At 35.1% G+C, this 20,000-nt stretch overlaps 1 protein-coding gene across 8 annotated transcripts in view; it reads left to right on the top strand.

Moving 5' to 3' along the window:
* Window positions 1–20,000, top strand: part of dlg3 (discs, large homolog 3 (Drosophila)) — a 282,485-nt gene that overhangs the window by 189,923 nt on the left and 72,562 nt on the right. For all 8 annotated transcript variants that reach the window (XM_062044293.1, XM_062044294.1, XM_062044295.1 and 5 more), the window contains 2 exons: window positions 5,131–5,287; window positions 13,866–13,968. In XM_062044293.1, the coding sequence (XP_061900277.1) occupies window positions 5,131–5,287; window positions 13,866–13,968 (260 nt within the window). The remainder of the gene's footprint in view (window positions 1–5,130; window positions 5,288–13,865; window positions 13,969–20,000) is intronic.

Here is a 20,000-nt window from a genome sequence, read left to right as displayed (position 1 = left end):
AGACTCGCTATGGAAGCGCTAAAAGAGATGACAGGGAGAAGGTGTTGTCGAAGTGGAGGCACGTAAATATCTTGAAGAATTGGTGAAGATGATGTGTAAAACATCATCTATGCATTATTTTGACCATCATTACATGTTATGTAGACCACAAGGAAGTCTTTTACATTTAGAAAAAAATCATAATAATATGACTCCTTTAATGCGCCTTATAATCCGGTGTGCCTTATATATGAAAAAATTAATCGGCACTGCGCCTTATAATCCGGTGCGCCCTAGGATCCGGAAAATACGGTATATACATGTGTATAATTGTCTATGTATTTGATTATTATGTCATTTTTTAAAACTCAATGCCATTAAAAACTGGCAGCTCAGTCGCCTCAATTTTATTGTAATATTTGCTTTTTTTTTTCTTTTTTTAAAGCATATAAAATAAATAGATGCATGGAATTAAATTATCTATTTATTTTATATGCTGTAAAAAAATAATAATACAATTTCAAAAAAATAGATAAATGGAATTAAATTAGTGTTGGCCCCTGCGATGAGGTGGCGACTTGTCCAGGGTGTACCCCGCCTTCCGCCCGAATGCAGCTGAGATAGGCACCAGAAAGGAACAAGCGGTAGAAAATGGATGGATGGAATTAAATTAAATAGAATGGCAAAAACGGTACCACTGTTTTTTAACGGAAAAATTCATGCTAGTTTTTTAATACTGTAAAATCTACGGTTGTTGTGTTTTTATAGTTTATTATTACCTTATATTTAATAACGCTACGAAAGTGGATTTTACTGTAAAAAAAAATGTTACTGTAAAATTTTTGCATGAACAATTTGTTGGATTGAAATCATAAATCAAGCAGATATTTACTAAGTATGTATCTTTATTTGAACAAACACATTGTTTTGAAGTGTATGATGATATTATATTTTGTTTTACTATTAGAGATGATTGAAGTGTAAATATATGTAATTGCACACAGTACCGTATTTTCTGGACCATAGGGCGCACCAGGTTATAAGGCCCACTGTCGAGTTTTGAGGGATAAAAAGGATTTTTTACGCCTTATAATCCGGAAAATATGGTACATTTATTAAGAAAAGGTAAGGTACTTTATTACCACGTATTATTTCCACCCTTTCGGGGGCCACACAAATTGACGTGGCGGGCCAGATCTGGCCTTGAGTTTGACACCTGTGTTCTAACGGGAACCATGCCGTGTTTCCGTGTCGGACTGGATGTGTTTCCTTTTCAATGCCTTGGCTTATTATGTGAGTGCCTGCAAGGCCGGGAAAAATTCATGCTAGTTTTTTATACTGTAAAATCTACGGTTGTTGTGTTTTTATAGTGTATTATTACTCTATATCGAATAACGGTTTAAAAGTGGATTTTACTTACGTGCGTGCCTGCAAGGCCGGGGAAAATTCATGCTAGTTTTTTTATACTGTAAAATCTACGGTTGTTGTGTTTTTATAGTGTATTATTACTCTATATTGAATAACGGTTTGAAAGTGGATTTTACCTACGTGAGTGCCTGCAAGGCCGGGAAAAATTCATGCTAGTTTTTGTATCCTGTAAAATCTAGGGTTGTTGTGTTTTTATAGTGTATTATTACTCTATATTGTATAACGGTTTAAAAGTGGATTGTACTTACGTGCGTGCCTGCAAGGCCGGGAACAATTCATGCTAGTCTTTTCATACTGTAAAATCTACGGTTGTTGTGTTTTTATAGTGTATTATTACTTTATATTGAATAATGGTTTGAAAGTGGATTTTACTTACGTGCGTGCCTGCAAGGCCGGGAAAAATTCATGCTAGTTTTTTACTGTAAAATCTACAGTTCTTGTGTTTTTATAGTGTATTATTATTCTATATTGAATAACGGTTTGAAAGTGGATTGTACTCACGTGCATGCCTGCAAGGCCGGGAAAAATTCATGTTAGTTTTTTTAAACTGTAAAATCTACGGTTGTTGTGTTTTTATAGAGTATTATTACTCTTTATTGAATAACGGTTTGAAAGTGGATTTTACTTACGTGCGTGCCTGCAAGTCCGGGAAAAATTCATGCTAGTTTTTTTATACTGTAAAATCTACGGTTGTTGTGTTTTTATAGTGTATTATTACTCTATATTGAATAACGGTTTGAAAGTGGATTGTACTTACATGCGTGCCTGCAAGGCCGGGAAAAATTCATGCTAGTTTTTTATACTGTAAAATCCACGGTTGTTGTGTTTTTATAGTGTATTATTACTCCATATTAAATAACAGTTTAAAAGTGTACTTTACTTATGTGAGTGGCTGCAAGGCCGGGAAAAATTCATGCTGGTTTTTTTATACTGTAAAATCTACGGTTGTTGTGTTTTTATAGTGTATTATTACTCTATATAAAATAACGGTTTGAAAGTGTACTGTACTTACGTGCGTGCTTGCAAGGCCGGGAAAAATTCATGCTAGTTTTTTTATACTGTAAAATCTACAGTTGTTGTGTTTTTATAGTGTATTATTACTCTATATTGAATAACGGTTTGAAAGTGGATTGCACTCACGTGCATGCCTGCAAGGCCGGGAAAAATTCATGCTAGTTTTTTTATACTGTAAAATCTACGGTTGTTGTGTTTTTATAGTGTATTATTACTCTATATTGAATAACGGTTTGAAAGTGGATTTTACTTACGTGCGTGCCTGCAAGTCCGGGAAAAATTCATTCTAGGTTTTTTATACTGTAAAATCTACGGTTGTTGTGTTTTTATAGTGTATTATTACTCTATATTAAATAACAGTTTGAAAGTGTACTTTACTTACGTGCGTGCCTGCAAGGCCTGGAAAAAATCATGCTATTTTTTTTTCCTGTAAAATCTACGGTTGTTGTGTTTTTATAGTGTATTATTACTCTATATTGAATAACGGTTTGAAAGTGGATTTTACTTATATGCGTGCCTGCAAGGCTGGGAAAAATTCATGCTAGTTTTTTTATACTGTAAAATCTACGGTTGTTGTGTTTTTATAGTGTATTATTACTCTATATTGAATAACGGTTTGAAAGTGGATTTTACTTATGTGCGTGGCCGGGAAAAATTCATGCTAGTTTTTTTATACTGTAAAATCTACGGTTGTTGTGTTTTTATAGTGTATTATTACTTTATATTGAATAACGGTTTAAAAGTGGATTTTACTTACGTGCATGCCTGCAAGGCCCGGAAAAAATCATGCTAGTTTTTTTATACTGTAAAATCTACGGTTGTGGTGTTTTTATAGTGTATTATTACTCTATATTGAATAACGGTTTGAAAGTGGATTTTACTTACGTGCGTGCCTGCAAAGCCGGGAAACATTAATGCTACTTTTTTTACACTGTAAAATCTACAGTTGTTGTGTTTTTATAGTGTAATATTACTCTATATTGAATAACGGTTTGAAAGTGGATTATACTTACGTGCGTGCCTGCAAGGCCGGGAAAAATTCATGCTGTTTTTTTATACTGTAAAATCTACGGTTGTTGTGTTTTTAGAGTGTATTATTACTTTATATTGAATAACGGTTTGAAAGTGGATTTTACTTACGTGCGTGCCTGCAAGGCCCGGAAAAAATCATGCTAGTTTTTTTATACTGTAAAATCTACGGTTGTTGTGTTTTTATAGTGTATTATTACTCTATATTGTATAACGGTTTGAAAGTGGATTTTACTTACGTGCATGCCTGCAAGGCCCGGAAAAAATCATGCTAGTTTTTTTATACTGTAAAATCTGCGGTTGTTGTGTTTTTATAGTGTATTATTACTCTATATTGAATAACGGTTTGAAAGTGGATTTTACTTACGTGCGTGCCTGCAAGGCCGGGAAACATTAATGTTAGTTTTTTTACACTGTAAAATCTACAGTTATTGTGTTTTTATAGTGTAATATTACTCTATATTGAATAACGGTTTGAAAGTGGATTATACTTACGTGCGTGCCTGCAAGGCCGGGAAAAATTCATGCTGTTTTTTTTTATACTGTAAAATCTATGGTTGTTGTGTTTTTAGAGTGTATTATTACTTTATATTGAATAACGGTTTGAAAGTGGATTTTACTTACGTGCGTGCCTGCAAGGCCCGGAAAAATTCATGCTAGTTTTTTTATACTGTAAAATCTACGGTTGTTGTGTTTTTATAGTGTATTATTACTTTATATTGAATAACGGTTTAAAAGTGGATTTTACTTACGTGCGTGCCTGCAAGGCCCGGAAAAAATCATGCTAGTTTTTTTATACTGTAAAATCTACGGTTGTTGTGTTTTTATAGTGTATTATTACTCTATATTGAATAACGGTTTGAAAGTGGATTTTACTTACGTGCGTGCCTGCAAGGCCCGGAAAAAATCATGCTAGTTTTTTTATACTGTAAAATCTACGGTTGTTGTGTTTTTATAGTGTATTATTACTCTATATTGAATAACGGTTTGAAAGTGGATTTTACTTACGTGCGTGCCTGCAAGGCCGGGAAACATTAATGCTAGTTTTATTACACTGTAAAATCTACAGTTATTGTGTTTTTATAGTGTAATATTACTCTATATTGAATAACGGTTTGAAAGTGGATTATACTTACGTGCGTGCCTGCAAGGCCGGGAAAAATTCATGCTGTTTTTTTTTATACTGTAAAATCTATGGTTGTTGTGTTTTTAGAGTGTATTATTACTTTATATTGAATAACGGTTTGAAAGTGGATTTTACTTACGTGCGTGCCTGCAAGGCCTCGACGTGTGTGTGTCTGCGTTTGACCAGTCGGGCCTCTGAAGTAATCTTTCAAAAACCGAGGCGGTCTGAAAAAAAAGCCATTTTCTGGGAGGATGAGTCATTGCGGCGGGTAATGCAAAAAACAAAAAAACACAGAGATTGAGTGGGGGTCTGTGGAGCAGAATGTGTCTCATTTTGTGGGTGTGGGTGGTGAAGTGTGTGTTTGTGTGGCTGTAAAAATCAACCTTGAGTGATGTTGTTATTATTAAATGTTATTGACAGGAAGTGTGGTGTTTAACATACAAACATGATCAAGACTAAACTGATAGAAGATGGCTGTCCCTTCCTCCACCTGTGTCTTTGCATTATTTTGGTGTGGTTGCCCTCCGGCCTCACACTTTTGTGGTCCCTGGCAGGGAACCGAGGAAGGTGTTGCTGCACAAGGGCTCCACAGGACTGGGCTTCAACATCGTGGGCGGCGAGGACGGCGAGGGCATCTTCGTCTCCTTCATCCTGGCCGGAGGACCGGCCGACCTGAGCGGCGAGCTGCGGAGAGGCGACCGCATTTTGTCGGTCAGTATCTCCACCTTTTATTCCTCACTTCAAAAACCAGCTTGGCTTAAAAAGGAACTGCACTTTTTTAGAGTTTTGCCCATCATTCACACTCCTTATTAGAGACAAGAACACATACCGTATTTTTCGGACCATAAGGCGCACTTAAAATCCTTTTTTTTCCCTCAAAACTCGACAGTGCGCCTTATAACCCGGTGCGCCTAATGTACAGAATAATTCTGGTTGTGCTTACCGACCTCGAAGCAATTTTATTTGGTGCATAATGTAATGATAAGTGTGACCGGTAGATGGCAGTCACACATAAGAGATATGTGTAGACTGCAAAATGATGGCAATATGACTCAAGTAAACAACACCAACATTTAACATGTTCCATTGAAAATATAGAACATTACACACGGCGCTCAAAAATCTTGCAAAATGGTATTAATCAATCCACTTTATTTGTTTGTTTCCAAAGTGCTGCACAACAATATTAAAAACAATATTCAAGTATTATCCTTAGCTCTACCAATGACTGATTAAAAACAAAAAAATAAAATAAATACAAAACCAATATACTAATAAATATGATTAAAAACGATTTTAAAGGGTAAAACCAATTAAAACAATAAATAGAAATCAAAATGTAAAAACACAGAAGACAACAGAGGACCACACAACTCATGTAGTGTTAAAAGCCAGAGAATAAAAGTGGGTCTTTAGACAAGACCTAAAACACTCCACTGTGGGAGCAGTTTGAACATGGAGGGGCGGAGTGTTCCAGAGCTAAGGGCCGACCACAGAGAAGGACCCTGTCTCCCCTGGTTTTAAATCTCATCTGTCAGGCTTGGTCAAAAGGATAGGACTCAGATGCGGAGTAGGGAATATTTCCGCAGGCTTTTATTTTGAAAGCTTCCTTTCACCTCCAGAGTCAGGGCAATTTTTAAAATCTACAATAAGGTTCCAAAAAAAAAAAGGAACAACCAAAATACACTCCGAAAGGAGGAAAACAAAAAAACAATGACAAACTATAATTGGTGAGGTATATTCTATGAAACTTATATAAACACAAAACGCTCCAACAGGAGGAAGAAACAATGGCTATAAAAATTCTACACTTTCTCTAATCTAATGAATGTTAACAAAAAATGTCACTCAAAAATTTGAGGAAAGAAAGAACTATAAGAAAAACTGAAATCGAACCACTTCGGCTGTAAAACTAAATAACACAAAATCACTCTGCTGAGGAGGAGAAAAAGAAAACTCAAAATATCAACTAAAGAATTGAGGATCAAGGTATACAAACGTGAGACGAGGCAAGGCAAGGCATGGCATGGACAGGAGGCTAGAGAGGCACGAATACTCGAGACAATCTGGCACGGAACAAAGGGAGGCGTGGGCTTACAAGACACGTGAGGGTAATAGGGAACAGGTGGAAACAATCAGGGAACAGGGATGACGTCAGACTGATGACACAAAAGGAAGGGCAAGTGCCCTGAAACCAGAGGAGAGTTACTTTTCAAACTAAAACATGAAAGTCACAAGACAGAAAAAAACAAGACAAGACATCCCTCACCGCGGTGTGACATCGTCTTGGGCACCACGAGTTGGAGCTGGCTCTCGGACCTCAGAGTGCGACTTTTGGTAGGACTTTTGGTAAGCTATGAAGCCGAGTATTATTATGGTGTGTGTATAAGGTAAGACATTTTATCTGGCGTTTTTAATATGTTAGCATATTAGCTAATGCTAAACACGCTTGCTTCATTACATTACCAAGTACAAATATGCTAGGCTGACCATACGTCCTCTTTTCCCCGGACATGTCCTCTTTTGCGGGGGTGTCCGGGCGGGGTTTCTTAAATGCCTCAAATGTCCGGCATTTTGAATTAGGGTTGCGTGTATTTTCAATGTACGTCCTGGGTTAAGTTAAGAAGGGGTTAAAAAAACAACAACTGAAGGTGCGCGCACGTAGCAACATTGGTGAGGGAGAGGCAGAGACACAGAGCGAGAGAGCTAGTGAGTGGAGAGAGACATAAGAACAAGAAAGGCCTAAACGTAAATGCAACTTCACGGATGATTTGCGGGAAAAGTATTCGTGTTTTCGTCCTGGCCGTGACACATGGGAAGCAGAATGCACTGTGTGCAAAGCAGGAAGGTATGTATCTGTGGCAAATAAAGATCTACAAGCCCATATTGACACTACAAAGCACAAAACAGCTGTGCAGGGCGAGAGCTCGTCTGCTGTTTTTTGTTTAAATTTAATAAACTTGTTTTGAGGCATTATTTATGTTTACATTATATACAAGAGGTTATTTTGAATATTTCTACCTCTGCACTTTTTTTTCCAAAACTGTGAATGTTACAGAATATACACTACCGTTCAAAAGTTTGGGGTCACCCAAACAATTTTGTGGAATAGCCTTCATTTCTAAGAACAAGAATAGACTGTCGAGTTTCAGATGAAAGTTCTCTTTTTCTGGCCATTTTAAGCGTTTAATTGACCCCACAAATGTGATGCTCCAGAAACTCAATCTGCTCAAAGGAAGGTCAGTTTTGTAGCTTCTGTAACGAGCTAAACTGTTTTCAGATGTGTGAACATGATTGCACAAGGGTTTTCTAATCATCAATTAGCCTTCTGAGCCAATGAGCAAACACATTGTACCATTAGAACACTGGAGTGATAGTTGCTGGAAATGGGCCTCTATACACCTATGTAGATATTGCACCAAAAACCAGACATTTGCAGCTAGAATAGTCATTTACCACATTAGCAATGTATAGAGTGTATTTCTTTAAAGTTAAGACTAGTTTAAAGTTATCTTCATTGAAAAGTACAGTGCTTTTCCTTCAAAAATAAGGACATTTCAATGTGACCCCAAACTTTTGAACGGTAGTGTAAGTGTGATTTATTTTGTTATACTGTCAAGCAGTGTTGGCGTTAACACACTTTTTGTGTTTGATGAGCATTCCTCAACTTTCTCAGTCTTTTTTGCCACGTGTGCCAGCTTTTTTGAAACATGTTGCATTTCTGTCCTTTCCAGTATTTTATTGAAAAAACCCAGCATACTGGCACCATACTTATTTTGATTATTGTTTCTCAGCTCTTTGTACATGTTGCAGTCTTTTTAACGCATTGAAATCAGAAAGGACGCAGATTATTATTATTTATTTTTTATTTTTTTACCATTTGTGGCCCACAGCTAATGTTTTAAAGGCCCACGGCACATTCTAAAAATACTATTAAAATAAACAAAAACATAACAAAAGTGAAATAAAAAAGCTTAAAGGTGAAATGTAATTTAGAAAAAGTTGCAATGTTGACTAATAAAACAAAGCTGTTGTTTTTTCTTTCAAACGGTCATTGTTATGTTATTATGAATTATTGACCTATCAAAGGTTCCGATTACTTCACGAATATTCCACTTTGAAAAATATTTTTGGTGGAAGATTTTGCATATTTTGTGTGTTTGCCATAAAAAACATGGTTTTGTTTGACAAAAAAGGGCGGAAAACAAACAAACAAAAAAAGCAACATAAAAAAAACTAAAACATTTTGAAATGAGGAATAGATCCGAAGTTGATGTAGACTCCAGAGATTTAAGCGTTAAATATAAAATGTATGTATGCCCTGGCACACCATTATCATCATTTCATGACCCAAGCAAAACACTTTTTTACACTTTTATACTGAAATAAATACACCTACAACTTATTAAATAAAAACATAGAAAAAACTAGCAGCAGTGGTAAAGTTTAGATCCATGAAGGAAAGAAGAAAGTGAATGAATGTTTAAAACTGAATACATTTACATATGTATACACATTTGTTTTCTTTTGTATTATCTTTTTTAATGAATTAAGTAACGTTTATGACAACCTTTTTCCAAAACACAACATAGAATGTGAGATACAACAGGATAATGCATACATTTGTCATTTGTTTTCAAAACGCTTACAAAAAAGTGGGACCCCAAAAATTTACTGTGGGACCCCATTTTTATGACTTGATGGGGTCCCTGGGACCCCATTTTGAAAATTCCTTGCGCCAACACTGCTGTCAACAGAGGAGAAAAAATGCTTTATTTAAAAAAAAATATTATTTATAAAGCAAGTTCGAGTATCATTGGCAAATTTTCACCTAGTCCCGGCCTTGGCACGCATATATGTGTCCTCTTTTTGGGATTTCAGAATATGGTCAGCCTAAAATATGCATGAAAACATTCCGACATACATCACACATGGGGCGCTCCAGTAAGTTCGAGTAGTTTTAGTTATATTGTAAATCTGACATGATGACACGACTGCGTTTTCTGGACCAAAAATCACTTCATATTCTCTACTGCTCACTGGTGTTACCATATTTGACTATTGTGCAGAAATATGGGAAATAACTACAAATGTGCGCTTCAGTCATTAACTGTGTTACGAAATAGATCAGTTATAATAATACATAATGTTGGATATAGAGAACATACAAACGCTTGATTTATTGAACCAAAAATATTGAAATTCAACGACATAGTGAATTTGCAAACATCTAAAATGATGCACAAAGCAAACTATAACCTGCTAGCCAAGATTATACAACAATTCTTTTCAACAAAAGAGGAGAAATACTGTACAACCTTAGAGGAAAATCTAATTTAAAACATTTGTATGCACGTACAACACTTAAAACCTAAAACATATCAGTATGTTGAATTAAATGATGGAATGGATTAAGCAAAGAAATCCAACAAAGCACCCATTGTCATGATCTGTGGTCTAGATCTGTGGTCCCCAACCGATTGGTACCGGGCCGCACAAGAAATAAAAAAAATAAAAAAATTATTAAATCAACATAAAAAACACAATATCTACATTATATATCAATACAGTCTGCAGGGATACAGTCCGTAAGCACACATGATTGTATTTCTTTATGGAAAAACAAAAAACAAAAAAAATGGAATAAGACTGCTATAATACCAAAAGAGGTGACAGAGATTAATTACAGATCATAATTATTGATCACAAAAAATGCTTAATCACTTAACAGCACTAATTTTGTTGACATCTTCATCAACACTGCCCTCAAGTGCATCAGGGGAAAAAAAATTAGCGCACACTTCCGGCTTTCACAATATAATCTCTGCGTGTTACATCCTGTCTGACTAGGCTCACAAAATAAGAGCCCCAGAAGAATCGTAAAAAAATGTTTAAATCTTCTTGAACTATAGAAAGTGTTTCAATGGTTGAAATCTGCACTTTTGAGTGCCAGGAACAGATGCGGAAGCAAATTTTTTTACAACAAATGTCTGCATAAAAGTAATAATATATCATATTGTAGGTGTTTATTACACTATGCATTCATATTTTGCTGTTTGTTACATTTTTGTTGTGTTTCTCTTGATTGAAAAAGATACACAACTATTGAGGAGCTGGTCTGAGAAGTAAAAGATGTTCACATGTTGTTAATATTCAGTGTTTTATTGTTCATAGTTTATATTGTAAATCCCACATAAAAGAGGAGCGATGTTCATATGTTGTTAATATTCAGTGTTTTATTGTTCATTGTTAATATTGTAAATCCCACGTAAAAGAGGAGCGATGTTCATATTTTGTTAATATTCAGTGTTTTATTGTTCATAGTTAATATTGTAAATCCCACGTAAAAGAGGAGCGATGTTCATATTTTGTTAATATTCAGTGTTTTATTGTTCATAGTTAATATTGTAAATCCCACGTAAAAGAGGAGCGATGTTCACATGTTGTTAATATTCAGTGTTTTATTGTTCATAGTTAATATTGTAAATCCCATGTAAAAGAGGAGCGATGTACAAATGTTGTTAATATTCAGGGTTTTATTGTTCATAGTTAATATTGTAAATCCCACGTAAAAGAGGAGCGATGTTCATATGTTGTTAATATTCAGTGTTTTATTGTTCATAGTTAATATTGTAAATCCCACGTAAAAGAGGAGCGATGTTCACATGTTGTTAATATTCAGTGTTTTATTTTTCATAGTTAATATTGTAAATCCCACGTAAAAGAGGAGCGATGTTCATATTTTGTTCATATTCAGTGTTTTATTGTTCATAGTTAATATTGTAAATCCCATGTAAAAGAGGAGCGATGTTCATATGTTGTTAATATTCAGTGTTTTATTGTTCATAGTTAATATTGTAAATCCCACGTAAAAGAGGAGCGATGTTCATATTTTGTTAATATTCAGTGTTTTATTGTTCATAGTTAATATTGTAAATCCCACGTAAAAGAGGAACGATGTTCACATGTTGTTAATATTCAGTGTTTTATTGTTCATAGTTAATATTGTAAATCTCACGTAAAAGAGGAGCGATGTTCATATTTTGTTAATATTCAGTGTTTTATTGTTCATAGTTAATATTGTAAATCCCACGTAAAAGAGGAGCGATGTTCATATTTTGTTAAAATTCAGTGTTTTATTGTTCATAGTTAATATTGTAAATCCCACGTAAAAGAGGAGCGATGTTCACATGTTGTTAATATTCAGTGTTTTATTTTTCATAGTTAATATTGTAAATCCCACGTAAAAGAGAAGCGAAGTTCATATTTTGTTAATATTCAGTGTTTTATTGTTCATAGTTAATATTGTAAATCCCACGTAAAAGAGGAGCGATGTTCATATTTTGTTAATATTCAGTGTTTTATTGTTCATAGTTAATATTGTAAATCCCACGTAAAAGAGGTGCGATGTTCACATGTTGTTAATATTCAGTGTTTTATTGTTCATAGTTAATATTGTAAATCCCACGTAAAAGAGGAGCGATGTTCATATGTTGTTAATATTCAGTGTTTTATTGTTCATAGTTAATATTGTAAATCCCACGTAAAAGAGGAGCGATGTTCATATGTTGTTAATATTCAGTGTTTTATTGTTCATAGTTAATATTGTAAATCCCACGTAAAAGAGGAGCGATGTTCACATGTTGTTAATATTCAGTGTTTTATTGTTCATAGTAAATATTGTAAATCCCATGTAAAAGAGGAGCGATGTACAAATGTTGTTAATATTCAGTGTTTTATTGTTCATAGTTAATATTTTAAATCCCACGTAAAAGAGGAGCGATGTTCATATGTTCTTAATATTCAGTGTTTTATTGTTCATAGTTAATATTGTAAATCCCACGTAAAAGAGGAGCGATGTTCATATGTTGTTAATATTCAGTGTTTTATTGTTCATAGTTAATATTGTAAATCCCACGTAAAAGAGGAGCGACGTTCATATTTTGTTAATATTCAGTGTTTTATTGTTCATAGTTAATATTGTAAATCCCACGTAAAAGAGGAGCGATGTTCATATTTTGTTAATATTCAGTGTTTTATTGTTCATAGTTAATATTGTAAATCCCACGTAAAAGAGGAGCGATGTTCATATGTTGTTAATATTCAGTGTTTTATTGTTCATAGTTAATATTGTAAATCCCACGTAAAAGAGGAGCGATGTTCATATGTTGTTAATATTCAGTGTTTTATTGTTCATAGTTAATATTGTAAATCCCACGTAAAAGAGGAGCGATGTTCATATTTTGTTAATATTCAGTGTTTTATTGTTCATAGTTAATATTGTAAATCCCACGTAAAAGAGGAGCGACGTTCATATTTTGTTAATATTCAGTGTTTTATTGTTCATAGTTAATATTGTAAATCCCACGTAAAAGAGGAGCGATGTTCACATGTTGTTAATATTCAGTGTTTTATTGTTCATAGATAATATTGTAAATCCCACGTAAAAGAGGAGCGATGTTCACATGTTGTTAATATTCAGTTTTATTGTTCATAGTTAATATTGTAAATCCCACGTAAAAGAGGAGCGATGTTCATATGTTGTTAATATTCAGTGTTTTATTGTTCATAGTTAATATTGTAAATCCCACGTAAAAGAGGAGCGATGTTCATACTTGGTAATATTCAGTGTTTTATTGTTCATAGTTAATATTGTAAATCCCACGTAAAAGAGGAGCGATGTTCATACTTGGTAATATTCAGTGTTTTATTGTTCATAGTTAATATTGTAAATCCCACGTAAAAGAGGAGCGATGTTCATACTTGGTAATATTCAGTGTTTTATTGTTCATAGTTAATATTGTAAATCCCACTTTCTTTATTTCCATGTACATTTTGGGAGTCCCGTTCAGTAAAAAACTGTAAAATTCCATTCCGTTTTTTTTTAGATGGTCTTTTTTTACAACTCTATGGGACATTATGACTTTTGGTATTAGTGTTCCTGAAAAAAGGGACCCAAACACACATACTGTACAGCAGATTTTTACAGTTAAAAGTGTGTATATCATTTATACACACATACACATTGGCCCCCCCCCAGACACATTTTTTTTCTCTCAATGTGGCCCCCGAGTCAAAATATTTGCCCAGCTCTGCACTAAAAGGTGTGTTCACAACCTAAACATATTTTAAACTATCCAAATTCCAATATAAAGGCTAGACCTCGCACCTATTTAAAATGGTAGAACAAAATGATACTTTAATGAATACAGTACGGTATTTATTGATGTTTGTAGAACCCTCAGCTATTTCCAACATGATGATATCCTTGTCATTGTTTGGGTTGCAGGTGAACGGTGTGAATCTAAGGAACGCCACACACGAGCAGGCAGCTGCCGCCCTGAAGAGAGCTGGGCAGACGGTCACCATTATCGCTCAGTACAGGCCTGAAGGTAAGTCTTGTGTCCATGTTGTCATGGACTCTACCATTGGTTGATGAGGGAGCTGTGTTACCTCATTGAATGATGCAGAAACTGGCTTGTGTGCATTACCACAGGCTCAAACTAAAAAGGCTTCATCCAATCCGTGCACATCAGATACCACACACTAGGGTTGTCCCCATACCAATATTTTGGTACCGGTATCAAAATGTATTTCGGTACTTTTGGATACTTTTCTAAATAAAGGGGACCACAAAAAATGGCATTATTGGCTTTATTCTAACAAAAAATCGTAGGGTACATGATACATATGTTTATTATTGCAATTTAGTCCTTAAATAAAATAGTGAACATACTAGACAACTTGTCTTTTAGTAGTAAGTAAACAAACAAAGACTCCTAATTAGTCTGCTGACGTATGCAGTAACATATTGTGTCATTTATCTACCTATTATTTTGTCAACATTATAAAGGACAAAGTGTAAAAAAGTATTATTAATCTATTTGTTCATTTACTGTTAATATCTGCTTATTTTCTGTTTTAACATGTTCTATCTACACTTCTGTTCAAATGTAATAATCACTTATTCTTCTGTTGTTTGGATACTTTACATTAGTTTTGGATGATACCACAAATTTAGGTATCGATCCGATACCAAGTAGTTACAGGATCATACAATGCTCATAATGTAAGTCCTCATGTGTCCAGGGACGCATTTCCTGAATTTATAAACATAATATACATTTCAAAAAAAGGAAAAAAGATTTTGTGATGCAAAAAAATATCAATGCAATCATAGTAGTATCGACAAAAAATGTTAGGGTACATTAAACATGTGTTTATTATTGCAATTTAGTCCTTAAATAAAATAGGGAACATACTAGACAAAAACTCCTAATTAGTCTGCTGACGTATGCAGTAACATATTGTGTCATTTATCATTCTATTATTTTGTCAACATTATAAAGGACAAACTGTAAAAAATTTATTATTAATCTATTCGTTCATTTACTGTTAATATCTGATTATTTTCTGTTTTAACATGTTCTATCTACACTTCTGTTAAAATGTAATAATCACTTATTCTTCTGTTGTTTGATACTTTACATTAGTTTTGGATGATACCACACATTAACGTATCGATCCGATACCAAATGGTTACAGGATCATACAATGCTCATAATGTAAGTCCTCATGTGTCCAGGGACGTATTTCCTGAATTTATAAACATAATATACATTTCAAAAAAACGAAAAAAGTTTTTGTGATGCAAAAAAATATCAATGCAATCATAGTAGTATCGACAAAAAATATTAGGGTACATTAAACATTTGTTTATTATTGCAATTTAGTCCTTAAATAAAATAGGGAACATACTAGACAAAAACTCCTAATTAGTCTGCTGACGTATGCAGTAACATATTGTGTCATTTATCATTCTATTATTTTGTCAACATTATAAAGGACAAACTGTAAAAAATTTATTATTAATCTATTTGTTCATTTACTGTTAATATCTGCTTATTTTCTGTTTTAACTTGTTCTATCTACACTTATGTTCAGATGTAATAATCACTTATTCTTCTGTTGTTTGATACTTTACATTAGTTTTGGATGATACCACACATTAACGTATCGATCCGATACCAAATGGTTACAGGATCATACAATGCTCATAATGTAAGTCCTCATGTGTCCAGGGACGTATTTCCTGAATTTATAAACATAATGTACATTTAAAAAAACGTGATGCAAAAAGATATCAATGTAATCATAGTAGTATCGACTAGATACGCTCTTGTACTTGGTATCATTACAGTGGATGTCAGGTGTAGATCCACCCATGGCATTTGTTTACATTCAGGCGCGCTAGCTTTTGTTAGCGGTGACGCCGGTGAGCTATTGTATCCTCCTACGGTGTGTAGTGAAGCATATTTAGCTATTCCTCATCCTCCAGTGATAATGATACTTGTAAGAAACTTACTATATCTGTCGCCATGGAGGTGAAGATTAGTGATTTAGAAGTATCTAAAACACTGCCGACTTCCTGAGGGTGTTTCAGTGTTATAACTTCACCTTTATCTTTACTTTTTACACCAAAATGTGTCCATTCTCCCTTTTTTGTCTACACACTGTGTCTGCTTGTAAGTACTCTGTGTATGTGCGCTGCCGAACATGCTCCTCTGCGCGTAAAAAAACAGCAATGACGCACCGTCATGCCCGTTAAAAAAACAAAACGGTACTTTTTAGATGCGGTATAGTACCGAATATGATTTATTAGTATTGTGGTACTATACTAGTACAACCCTACCACACATGCATCATAATCATGGCTGTAAATGACATTTTGAATGCACAACCTGTGGCAAAAGCCGTGTGGCGCCCCCTTCTAGCATACAGTACATGTGACACAGATATCCTTCAAGTTGTTTAATCGGACAACTGAATAATTAGTTGCCCGCTCTTGTCCCTGTAAAGACGTCTTGGTTGTTGGCGGCCATGTTTTTCCAACCAATCTTTACAGTCCAATTACACCGGCCTCTGCTTCTCATTAGGGATGGGTACCCAAACTCGCTTCCTTGAAGGCACCGTTGGTCCTAAAGACTAACAGTGTGATGACCCGTTGCCCGGATCATGTTTTGTTTTAGTTTGAGACTCTCTTAGTTCTGTTTCAGCACCCCTGGGTTTGTGTTTCTCGGTTGCCATGGGTGCTGATTATTTTCCACCTGCCTCTGATTAGTGTTCGGGACGCTCACCTGCTTCCGGGCACTAATCAGAGAGCTATTCATTCCTGCCTTTCGCCACGCTCGGTCTGGCTGTTTAGTTTGCTTCATGCAACATTACCTTGCTAAATCCTAGCTTCTGATTCCTGTTTCGATGCTTAACTTTGCTTTTTCCTTAGCTTCCTGTGCTATCGGCACGCTTTCCTGTACTTTTGTATTTTGCCTGATTTGTGGATAATACAAAACCCAAAAGCAGTGAAGTTGTCATGTTGTGTAAATGGTAAATAAAAACAGAATACAATGATTTGCAAATCCTTTTCAAGTTATGTTCAGACTGAGAAACTTGTTTTTTTTTGCAAATAATCATTAACGTAGAATTTAATGGTAGCAACACATTGCAAAAAAAGTTGTCACAGGGGCATTTTTACCACTGTGTTACATGGCCTTTCCTTTTAACAACACTCAGTAAACATTTGGGAACTAAGGAGACCCATTTTTGAAGTGGAATTCTTTCCTATTCTTGCTTGATGTACAGCTTAAGTTGTTCAACAGTCTGGGGTCTCCGTTGTGCTATTTTAGGCTACATAAAGCGCCACACATTTTCAATGGGAGACATGTCTGGGTGTTGTTGATAAATGGCTTTGGCTTTGCATAGTAGAGTTTTAACTTGCACTTACTAGAGGTGTGGACTCGAGTCACATGACTTGGACTCGAGTCATGAATTTGATGACTTTAGACTCGTTTTGACAAAATGTAAAGAGACTTGCAACTCGACTTAGACTTTAACATCAATGACTTGTGACTTCACTTGGACTTGAGCCTTTTGACTTGACATGACTTGCTACTTTCCCCAAAACTCAAAGATTAAAAAGTTATTCTCCGTATCTTTCATTTTGTACGTGTCTGTCTATCTATCCGCGTGTGTGCTGCTTGTCAGCTTGTGTGCTCTCAGTACAATAGCCAATCAAATTAGATCTACGGTGTTTTCATCCCACAACATTCATTCAATCAAATTGCAGGACAACCACCAAACAAGAGTTGTCAAACAATGCACCAGTGAGAAAGATTTATACCAAAGTTGGTTTTGTTCGGGTATAAAAACTACGACTTGGTCAACAAAAAACGAATTGCAGTATGCAAAACATGCAGTTTGAATATTACAGACGGAGACGCAACAACTTCCAACTTCGTTCGACATTTGAAGTTGCACAAAGAAGGGTAAGTTTTGAATTTAAGCTAACGTTTATTGGCTAAGTAACGTGACTTTTATTTGCTGTGTAGTTAAATCAGTGAGGCTGTAAACTCACTGCTAACGTTATAACCATAGACATGTTTTAAGGGTACGCAGCATCGAGCGCTACTGCCTACTGGCGCTGACGAGACGCGGGGCCGCCATCTTGGAGTGGTGATCCGCTCCACTCAGTGCAATTCATTTGGCAGGAGCAATGAACTAATTCATCTTACCTCACTGAATACCACTGATTTGCACACGCTTTTTTGTCATACGTGTAGCTATGATAACGGACACATGTTTTGGCGTGTTTTATTATTCATAGTTTGCTTAACAGTAATAGAATATTCTTATATGCTATAAGTGACGAGACGTCCGAGATCAAAACTGGGAATATAATCCCAGAGAAGGGGGGAAAAAATGGTCAGCTATTTTTAAATTGAAGAAACAATATGATTACGTTATATATACATGCGTATATTCTACATAAACAAAGTATGAATACATTAGATATCTATATTTCTTATAGACTGTATCTCTGTTGCTGCAGCAGCAGAGAGTTTATTCTGTCTTGACACTTTGTATTGATATTTTGTATTACATTCTTCCCTTAAATGATCATGTTTACAGTGATTGTTTTATATGTATTTTTTATGTATGTCGCTTTGGATAAAAGCGTCTGCCAAATACTTAAACATAAACATATATAAACACCTGAAAGTCTTTATATCAGCTAAAACCACCAATCTGTTTCACTGGATTCAGAATAAAACCAAATTCTGTCTTACCCAACAATGTTAGTATTTGAATATTGTTACATGAAGACTAGTTCCTGGTTACAATTTTACTGTTAAGAAAGTATTGTCTTATATTTTGCCTAAAATGAGAATGCATCACAATCAGTGGCGGCTGGTGGATTTTGTTTTAGGTGGGGCTGAAAGTTTGTAAACCAAACCAAACACCTCCCCCAGAAGATTTCTTTGTGATTTTCACATACACATATTGAAGATCTTTGCTCCTTCTCAACTCTGTGCTAATATTCTTTTCATAAAATACAACCAATAGTACGTTAATGTCAAATCTTACATGTGAAAAGTAATCCCCCGATTCCTATTTTCAACAGTCCGCTCATTTGAGCAGGAAAACGCTGAACACCATCTTTGTTTTCTACCTGTCAACTGTCAGTTTAGGCTGCTCGCCGGCTCCTCATCACCACTTCAAGATGGCGGCCCAACTTCTCGCGTCACAGCAGCCAATGCTGCGTCTACTTATAAGATGTCTATGGTTATAACGTCATTGCAAACACGGCAATATGTTGCGTCCACTGCAGTTCGCTACCTTTTTCATACTTTTTGTCAAGTGATTTTTTTTAAGCAGGGTTGCATGATGTACCTAGACCTAACGTTACGTTAGTCAATGTATCACACACAGTAACGTAACGTTAGACGGCGGTCAGCAGCACCGCGTATTTTAGCCACCTACAAAAAGACAAACATAGTCAAATAAAGGTCAGTTAAAATGTATACTATATTAAGAATATGTGTACATATTGCATAGGGCCCTGACATCTAAAAAGTACAACTCTGTTCATTGTTATGTTCATGCAGGCCTGGCCCTAACCAATCTGGCGCCCTAGGCAAGATTTTAGGTGGCGCCCCCCCCAACATCGGCAGTGAAGTGTGTATACTCACAAGAAACCGAATAGCTTTGTCTTTAACCTTTTTTTTTACTTAAAGAAAGCAAATTAACATATTATATGAGAATGTTATGTTATGATTATCTTTAACCGAATCACAGCAGTGCTCAAATTAAAAAAACAGCATTCCCTCTCATGTGATATTGCATTACATTAATGATGTGCACTTTAACAACTAGGCTTACAACTATACCTAATATATAAAGGGGTGGAAAAGTGACTATTACCTGCAGGGCAAACATTAGCTAACCAGAAGGCAATAACAATGTAAACAAAAAATACCTGCTTAAATGATCTAATACAAATGTCCCTGAGGAATGTAAGGTGGGAGTACTGTAATTACCTAACGTTACATTATTATTTTCCATAACAATTTAGCCCCCTCCACAATAT

The sequence above is a fragment of the Entelurus aequoreus genome, linkage group LG04 (assembly GCF_033978785.1).
Source record: "Entelurus aequoreus isolate RoL-2023_Sb linkage group LG04, RoL_Eaeq_v1.1, whole genome shotgun sequence".
NCBI lineage: Eukaryota > Metazoa > Chordata > Actinopteri > Syngnathiformes > Syngnathidae > Entelurus > Entelurus aequoreus.
This window is presented reverse-complemented; position numbering and strand designations above follow the sequence as displayed.